General features: G+C 32.4%; 1 protein-coding gene across 3 annotated transcripts; it reads right to left on the bottom strand.

Moving 5' to 3' along the window:
• Positions 1-324: 324 nt before the first annotated feature.
• On the bottom strand, positions 325-9,460 carry LOC107261517 (membrane-associated progesterone-binding protein 4). Of its 3 annotated transcripts, none has more exons than XM_015721439.2 (11): positions 9,140-9,460; positions 8,921-9,028; positions 8,768-8,841; positions 7,806-8,530; positions 7,637-7,713; positions 7,466-7,537; positions 5,281-5,318; positions 4,824-4,867; positions 2,415-2,461; positions 1,106-1,280; positions 325-823 (listed from the first exon to the last, which is right to left on the bottom strand). In XM_015721439.2, the coding sequence occupies exons 4-11, from the start codon at positions 7,923-7,925 to the stop codon at positions 656-658; spliced, it is 741 nt and encodes a 246-aa protein (XP_015576925.1). In that variant the 5' UTR covers positions 7,926-8,530; positions 8,768-8,841; positions 8,921-9,028; positions 9,140-9,460; the 3' UTR covers positions 325-655. The 3 variants fall into 3 exon arrangements, with proteins under 3 accessions (XP_015576925.1, XP_015576926.1, XP_048236064.1); XM_015721440.2 differs by having other exon boundaries at positions 7,806-8,526; XM_048380107.1 differs by lacking the exon at positions 7,466-7,537 and having other exon boundaries at positions 7,806-8,526.
• Between the last annotated feature and the right edge of the window lie 254 nt (positions 9,461-9,714).

Genomic DNA, 9,714 nt, shown 5'->3' with positions numbered 1-9,714 from the left:
CCTGCGCTTTTTAGATACCTCTAACGAGAAGTGCTTTGTGATGTAGGAAATAAAATTTCTAATTTTAATGTAGTTTTGAATTTAAAAGTCTTGCTTTTACTTCTCGTGCAAGTAAATATCAGAAATGACAATTTTATAAATAACATAGAATTTATTTTTTTGATACAAATAAGAGGATGTTGACTAGACCTTAAAACTTGTCAAGTTGGAATATATACCTCCAACAGCAGAATAGTTTACTGGTGTAAACCCAAAAAAGAAAGATTACTGAGGCGAATGAGATTGAGGTCAAAATGGTGATACGTAAACTAGAGACACTCCAAGTAGTACATCTAGCCATATGCACTGATTTCAATAGAAGAAATCCTTCATATACTTGATTACAATATAAACACTATAATGACATAACTACATTATCCCCGATCATATATAATATACCCTTCTGTTACTATATCTATAGCAAAATGAGGGAAATACAAATAGCTAACAATTTGGATTACAGAGAGTCGTGGACGGCACATATCACTTGGCCACACAGCCGTGATTCCCTCAAATTGTCATCTCCATCTTTTAGTTCCCATGGATTAGTTGGCAAGACATTTCAGGTTATACTCAACTTAAAATCATCAAGAAATTACATCTTCAATGACTCAGGTCATACTCGACAAGTCTTAGCAAGATAATCACATCCTTCATACACTTCTAACCCTGCCTGGCTTAGTTGGTCTTCTCTGAAGCAAGCACACCGTTTGCTCATCTTCCCAGCCGAAGCAATTTCTAGAGGCCTCTGAACTAACCTTGGGAATCCAGTCTCACACCAGACCTGGTCAAAGATAATCAAAGCTTCGAACATAAGCAACAAAAAGATATTAAACTTCCTATGTTTTGTATCCTGAACTGGTATTTGTGTTCTATAGTCTGCAGGCAGTTCTTTGCTACAAATTATTTGACGCAAACTCCAGTAAGCACATGTCGGCAGGGATTGTCATTTTACAGAACCAGCAGCAGAAAAATACGGAAATTTAAACAAACTAATACCAAATTTTAGAATAGTTTAAAAAAAATTTCTATCTTCATCTTTAGAAATAATAGCCTAAAAATATACCTCTCCACCCTCGTCCTGACTCCACCTTGAATTGCAGCTGGGTTGTTTGGCTTCTTCATGTTTTTGTTTCTCCAAAAGTTGTGCACCTCTTGCCGCCTTTGCTTCAACCCCTTTTAATAATTTTGTAGGATTTCCTTGCATATCATAATAAGGGCCAAGTAGTTTACCAACAAACCTAACAAATTAGAGTTACGAAAAGAGAAAATCATGAATTATCCTTGTTGAATTTAAAAAGTAGAACTTCAAATATAATTGCATCTTTATTCCTTAACTACTATTACCAAAATGCACACGTCTATATAGAGTTAATCTCAGACTATGAGACGGCCAGAACTGTATTTATTGATGATAATAGACATCCTATACTAACAGAATAGCTCCAGCTTACCATGACAATTAAGAAATATTTAAAAAAGAGGGCAATCAAGTGTTTGTGTGTGTGTATAGACAGAAAGACAGACAGACACACAAGTGCACGCACAAAGGACAATATCATTTACCTTCAAGCTTCTACAACCAAAACAGACAATTCACAAAATAGCAGGGGCATAAGACATCACAAATAGGCCAAAGAAAGGACAAGAGATTTTGTAAGCAAATATTAAACATCTTCAAATTGAGTTGGCAAATACATAATAGAGCATTTTGAATTCATATGAAATATTTAACCATACGTATTGGAAATGAAATTTCAAGTTTGAGGGAGGGGGCCAAGAGCATAAAATATAAGAAATATATACCAAATAGACGAGTAATAAGTGAGATTTTAAGTTCTTGTTTTGTGGGTTTTGGGAATAATCCATATATAAAATATGAGGGGAAAAATGTGATTCTGAGAAGTTTTTTTTTTCTTTTATAACACTAAAAACTACTACCTGAATCCAAACATTTAAAATGCAAAAAAGGATGGCAATATTGTTCTGCAGACAAATAATAAGTAACAAAAAGACGCAAGCAAACTGCAATTTCAGAAGAGAAATGCTTTCCACCTGAATTCTTGACTAGTGAGCATAAATCAAGTATAACCAAGAAATACAGCTTCATCGTGCAACATCCATGCTGGTAGGAAAGTTAAAAATTTATAGCTAGTCTTTTTGCATATGCAATGCTAAATTGAGTAGATCGAGGAGAAAATCAACATTGCCATCCAATTAGAATGAAATTAAGGTTAATTTGAATGTGAATGAAAAGAATTTCAGGCAAGACCCTTGAAAATTTTTGTGTTCTCTTGTTTCCTATTTAATGAAGTGCACAAAATAGTAAGAACTGGAAAAACAAAAATATCAAATGAAAACAATGTATAACTCACATGTAGCTTTTGAAGTAGAACTCCCGCCATTCAACAACACTCTTTACCTTAAAAAAGTGAAATAATCAAAATGGAAATTTTGGTAATTAGTATTCATATAAACTAGAGCTGTGATAAAACTTAAACACAATTGATGCCATGTATAAGACACAATATTACAATTCCGTTTTACTAACGTTTCATTTATGCACATAATTCTTGTGTTAAATGAAAAATGAGGGAGAAAAAAGCACCAAATACAAGAAGCGAATCTCATATAGAAAGTATAGCGCATAATCAACTTACTCCTTTTGGTCCTCCACAAAGCTTTTTCATTAAGTGTCATATATTCATTTATAACTAGTTTATGATATGCATGGCACAAGTAAAATTTGTTAAAATAAATGCAAATAATCACAGTTTTCAAATCGAGATTCAAAAACGACAACTGAATTCCTTATTTTGGGAATCGAGCTTCGAATTGAATAGTAAGAATCTGTTCACATTCCTAATATCAATTAACAGTAATATATATTATTTTAAGACTATATTTCATATAATATATTTTATCGCTTTAAGATATATTAAGTACTAAATATAAAAAAATAATAAAATTATATAGTAAAGAACCAAATTCATGTAGAATTTTTAATATACCTAAAAATTAAAGTGATATATAATTTAGAAGAACAACTATAATAATTTAAGTTATTTAATATTCTGATGTGTGATTATAGTTTAGAATTTTAAATGCTGCCAAGTTTAAAAGCGATGCTAGTGGCCAATTAAATACTACCAAAATCTATATATGCAAAGTTTTAATATGCAGTCAACTGAATTTGTATAGCAATCGACACAGAATCATGCAACATAAAATTGTGATACGTCGAATCTAACAACAGTGCAAATAATTCATACATGTACTGTAAATGAATGGTAATGGTCCATACAGTCACAAACTCATATAGCACCATACATATACATTATCATCTCTCTTCAGATAATTTTACAGCTTCTATTACCGTTTGAATTCATATCATTCATCATACAGAGAAAGTGAATCCAAATTAGAAAACTTTCTTCTCTAGGAAAAGCCTGAACTTGTTCATTTCTTTTTGTCTTGTTATTACTTGTGAATATCTTGAGATCAACAATGCAAAAAGATTTGAATTGGCATATGAATACATAGCTATTCCTCAACACTAAATTCCACAGCGGATATCATCATATTCTCATTAGGTCAAGATGAATGGAAAACAACATTTAAGTGGATTGTCCTCAACACTTTTATGACGATTGTCTATTGAAAAATCTCCATATGTAAATTTTTGATGCCATATTCGTATAAGATAAATGTACAGAGTACCCATGTCATCTTCATGAATATTTTGGCACTCTTAACAAACCTAAGGAAGTGTTCTTTTGTGCAATTTCAAGTGCATTTCTTAGGCTTTTTATGCTTGTGTGGGCAAGAGATTGCAGCTCCACCCAAAGAAGGTTAGAGAACACATTCTTATGGGTTATCCACTTTCAAAAGGAGGATTAGGAAATTTATTAGTGCAATGATGACTTCTACAACTGATTAGGCAAGTAACAAAGACTTAAATTGTACTATTGTAACCATTGATCTTCAATGAGATTAAACCCAAGAGAAATTGTTGGACGTTAAGAAAAAACCACTGGTCTTGTTGAGCTTAGGCTTTATTGGCTATATTTGATAAGCGATGTTGCTAGAATTGTGTCACCATGCCCATTACACATGCAGCTTGAACAGATGTATGGAATTTGACCTAAGGCCGATAAAAACATCTCATAGACATGATTCTTTCTTTCCGTGGTTGTTATTTGCTGTATTTGATACATTTTCCAAGATAGTACACATTATTCCAAGTAAAAGCAACACGATTCACCTTTTCCCATCTTGTCTAGTAGAGATATTCGTTTGTTATTTTCCGGAAGACACATAAAAAGATTGTTTGGCACCATTATATTTTCTATTTTTCACCCAGAAATAGATGGTCTAACTATGTTTGTCATTTGTTATTGGAGTTTGGGTAAATCCAGTCCAATGCTTTGTAAGAGAGTAAAAAAGCAAGGTATGTGCTTTTCCAATTAATTTTTGTTTTATTTTATTTTTGAGTTTTGAAAATTGCGTTTGGAAAAGGTAGGTAGATTGACAACTTTTTCAAAAGTAGGTTTGAGAAAAGCAGTTTAAAAAAAAATAATAATACATTAAATCAAAAAATTCTTACAGCAATCCGAAACACCCTCTATCAAAAATTCTTTGAATTCATTTATGGTTATTTTCCTTATGCCATTTATGAAAATAAGACATAATAAACTATTACTAGCAACAATGCAGTAAAGCTGTAGTGTAACATACAAGACACACATCATTCAGCTGGAAAGAGCACTTAGTGAAGATAATACCTCAGTGCTTGACAATCCTTGCAACGAGTCTGTGAGTCCATCTCCTGCATTATACAAGGCAAACAAAATAATTATACTTCTAACTGAAATTCAGAGATACATGTTTCTTTGTCAAACGTGTGTGTGTGTGTGTGTGTGTGTGTGAGAGAGAGAGAGAGAGAGAGAGAGAGAGAGAGAGAGAGAGAGAGAGAGAGGAAAATGTCTATGGTGGTGAACTAAGAATCTGAAACAAAAAAGGCACGTAACATCCATTCTTGATAGCTATGTAGTTGTAAATGAGAACACATTGAGAAGAATTATCTGGACAACAGCAAAACTGCCACTAGTGCTTATAATTAGCTGGTGCCTAGATGCTAGTAGAAACATGAAGGTTTAGCATATGTGAAACCATAAAGAAATGATTAATGTTATTAAACCTATCAAAAAGAAGGCAAAGAATATATACGATCATTTTTACCTGTAAAGTTTCCTGAAAAAAATGCACGGGAAGCATCTCTAAGTTAATCAAGAATAAGAAGTGAATCGGATGTCAGTATACAGTCCGAGATATATTCAATAAAACAATCAAATATAGAACAGGGGAAAAATAAAATAATTTGCTTCACATATCTCAATGGCCTACTGCAGATTAAAAACCTGTAAAGAACTGAAATTGATAATTTTGGAACTATCAAACATCAACTGCCATAGAAGGAACAATGAATAGAGGCTCTAAAATATATCCAGAAATGCAAATTCAATTGTCACAAACTATTATTTTGATAACAAACTGCCATACACAATTGATGAAAGTTGACTTTTCTTTATTACTAACAAAGAAGAAATCTAATAGAGAGAAAGAAAATGAGTACCAAATGGAGAAAATGGTTCCTCCTTATACAAGAAAAAAAGTAAAAGAGACCCATCAATCAATAAAGATCTCCAAGCATATCACACCTTTGCTACAAATTCCAAACAAGCAAAAAGTTTTGAGGCAAAAACATAAATAAATAAATAAATAAGCACTACAAAAGCCATGACATGGACACGAACTAATTTTAGATCAACCAGTTGACAAATGACCTAAATTCAATACTTGTGCGCCAATATTATTCCATCAGACAACAAATCTTACACATTTTGCTCACAATTTGCTAATATTTTTGGTAATTCATGTCAAAATCATTTGAAAGCCCCTAACTAAACAAGAATCATAACTAGGTGGACTTCCTAATAAACCTACAAAATGGGCCACCAGATTTGCAATCTCTACCTCACCTTCTACTCCTTCCTCCTTTAAGATAATAATTTTTCTTAAGTAACGAAAAAAGTCTTTTCTTCAAATTTAAATAACTCTACACCACTGCGCTAGAAACCCTATAATTTCACTAATAAAACTAACTCTAGATTGAGTAAAAACCATTACTTTTTTTCATGAAAATGACGATTTTTTGAAACTATTGTTTATCATGCACTAGGTGGAGATAGGAAGTGTTTAATCTACAATACATTTATCAAAAAAATGCTATATTTTACTTAGCCTGAGTAATGTCATACTTCATTTAGCCTATAATATACTTTGTTAGTAAAATAATTAATCAACTTAAATGATGAAAAGAGGTTCATTATTATTTAAATGAGAGAAGCACCAAAGTATATGAAAAGGATTGGAGAAGGAGAAAAAAAGAAAATTAAAAATAAAGGAGAAAAATGTCAAACCTGGTCAAGAAAATGAAAGAATCAAAGTTTGTACAAATAATAAACATAGCAAAATGAGAACCCTTGTCCTAAGTATCAATTGATTTAGGAAAAAATAATTTCCATTTGGAAAACAACCACAATGATAAATGAGAAAACATTTTAAACCTGGTCAGCCATAACTATGAAAAAACTAGAAAATCTGTTTTCTAGACTTCTTACAAAAGCTAACAACAGGCCTAGTATTTCTTTTTTTTTTTTTTTTTTACGAGTTAAAAAACCCTAATTTTTAAATCCTTGTAGGTTTCTTAACTACTCCTACTTCTACAAGACAGCTTGTTTTATATTTAAATAGATCGAATTCTGCATTATAAATCTAGCATCAAAAATATTAGATTATTACTTTCCAGCTAATATCCAAATGAGATTAATGATGACAACGTTATGCGATTGAATCAGCTGACCAATAAACAAGTTATATAAAGCCATAAGTGCTTGGCTTTCAAAATGAGCATGAGTTTTAATCCTACATATTTCAAAAAAAAATCCATCATATACAAGAAGTATCTGTGCAAGAAAACACTAGGTAAATTGCCATTTGCATTTCAAACCCTAAACTATATCATTTTTAAATTTCGAAAAAGAAATTTGTTCACATATATCATGCACAAGAGAACACAACGATATAGTGCTATACGCTGAAATAGCAAAAATAAAAATATAAAACAAAATAAATGGTGTAGTCTTTTGTAAAACTGTTCTTGCAAATGTCGCTGCAGAATAGCTGTTAGCTATTTAGCTCTTTTGCTGATTTTAAAATAAAACATGTCATCTAGCTTAAAAGAAAATTTAAAAATCTAAAAATCGTCATTAAAATAGAATGGAATGGTGTGGATAATAGCTGCAGAATAGCAAACAGCAATTCCAAAGTGAAATTGAACTGAAGGAATTATAATAAAACCAACCTTCCAGCAAAATGATTGTAACCACCCCCAGCACCATAATGAGATTTACCTTTAGTTACATCAAAAACAGACCTGCCTCAAGAATACAGAAACTTTAAAATATTCGCTGAATTTAAAATATCACATAGAAGTTACATATAAATATAGACTAGATGAGTAAGAGAAAAGTACCCAATAATTCCTAAGAGAATTGGTAAAGAATCATCAGTTCCATTGTATAAAGCAAGTTCTTCACTAGTAAACAATCTCTAGCAAAACAAAGCAAGTTTTTCTATAATCTTTAAAGAATTACCCACAACCCGATTAAAATAAGTGGAAAACAATTAAGAGTAGCCAGTACCTGCTTAGGAGCAAAAATGTTAATTGAAAATCTGGAAGTCATGAATAAGGCAATTAGTGTGACCAAAACACTAACTCCAACTAAGGGAGACGTCAAAAATCTCTTGATTACTTTTCCCATTTCTTCTTTTATCTTGACTGATTTGAAAAAGAAAAAAATAACTTATTGGCGATACCCTCTCCTCCTCGATCAATGAAAATCTTGCCCTCGTTTGTGAAAACTTTTGTGATCGCTAGTTATCAACTGGATGTGTTTATTTTTCTTTTCCAGCGATTATTAAAAGGCCTATTTACCTAAGAAAAACCTGAATTTTTTAATTTTTAACATTTTTAGCTAATCCTTTCAGATTTTGCAAAAATGGTACCATACTTTCATTTTTTATTCAAATATACTCTCTGGCAGCTGAGTTCCAATTCTCACGGTGGCTGTCGGCAGATATGGCAAGTAACAAAAGGAAAATTAGTGAGTCAGATTGTTTTTGCTGACTCGTAAAAACAGCTTCAAAACGCACCCCTGACTCATAAAAACACCTCCAAAACGCACCGCTTCAAAGCTATTAAGAACCCAATGCGTTTTGAATACATTTTACAAGGTCGTCTTCTTCTTTTGTCTGTAAGAGTTAGGATTCTTGTTCTTCGTCTGTAACCGTCACTTCACCACTGTGGAATATTCACCAATCTCAAAGCAACCACAACACATACCACCCCCGCCGCTGATACACCTGTCTATTAAACCATCAATCTCTTTAATGTTAGAATACAAACAACTGAAAAATTAATTCCCACGTCAGATAGCCAAGTTATCATGCCAAAATCAACAAATAGTACTTACTCATTTTTCCCAAGTCGAACCAAATCCATCGTGAAATGGAAAATATTCAACTCAAGAAGATTTAAACATGTAGTAAAATAAACTTATTCAAGAAACTGAGTTTCTGGATTTTTTGGCAGACATTATCTTACCTTGCTGAAAAATATGCACGAGCACATAAGCATTTAACTATCTCCTTTAAGATTAAATCAGTAGCGTCAAGATCCTGAAGAAACCATCAAGTCAGGGATTAATTAAAGTATAAAAGAACTCAATTACCTAGATAAGTACATTCCTGTCCATACCTCATTAATGCTTTTGCCTTTCCTTGTACCGTTTGTCAATTCCCAACATCAACACACACCCAGACGGAAAAACTCAAATCCAATTGGGCCCATGACCAATTTGATGTTCTTTGTATAAAATCAAGGATATGTCCATAATGCAACAAATAATATTAATAGATCAAAAATCAAATCGAGTAATTAGAAATGAAAAGAAAGTAGATATGAAAATGGAAATACCTGAGATTCTCAAGGTTAGTGCGGAGCTAAAGCCAGCATCATCGAAGACATGATCGGATGTTAAAACTGCAGCGACGACAGTAGGAACCTCAGTGTGGTGCTTAAGAAGCCAATCTCTCTTTATAATACCATCGACTGTTGTTGAATCATGAGGAAGAATTATGAAGAAACTTTTATTATGAGATTTGGTGGTGGTTCCTTATAGTATGATGATTGACGAAGGAAGAAGAACGGAATGGTGAAGAAGAAGGTGAACGATGAAGAAAAAGGTGAATGATTTTTTTTTTGAACGAAATGGGACATTAATTCATTGCAGCAATAGAGTAAAAAAGGTGAATGATAAAGACACATACAAAACTATCATTTGTTTTTTTAGCGAGAAGTGTGGTAAATTGCCGAGTTGGTACCAAACCTTAGAATTGTATATCAATTTGGTATCAAAACTTTAATTCGAATCAAAATGATGCCAAAAGTACAGAAAAGTCCTAATGTCCAATTTCCGACAACGGATGGTAATGTAGCAAGCTGAGGAGACAAACTTAATTAACGTGGCATACGCTGAGGGGGCGAAATAA

The sequence above is a fragment of the Ricinus communis genome, chromosome 10 (genome assembly GCF_019578655.1).
Source record: "Ricinus communis isolate WT05 ecotype wild-type chromosome 10, ASM1957865v1, whole genome shotgun sequence".
Taxonomy (NCBI): domain Eukaryota; kingdom Viridiplantae; phylum Streptophyta; class Magnoliopsida; order Malpighiales; family Euphorbiaceae; genus Ricinus; species Ricinus communis.
Note: the sequence above shows the minus strand (reverse complement) of the source record. Positions and strands in the feature narration are given on the sequence as shown.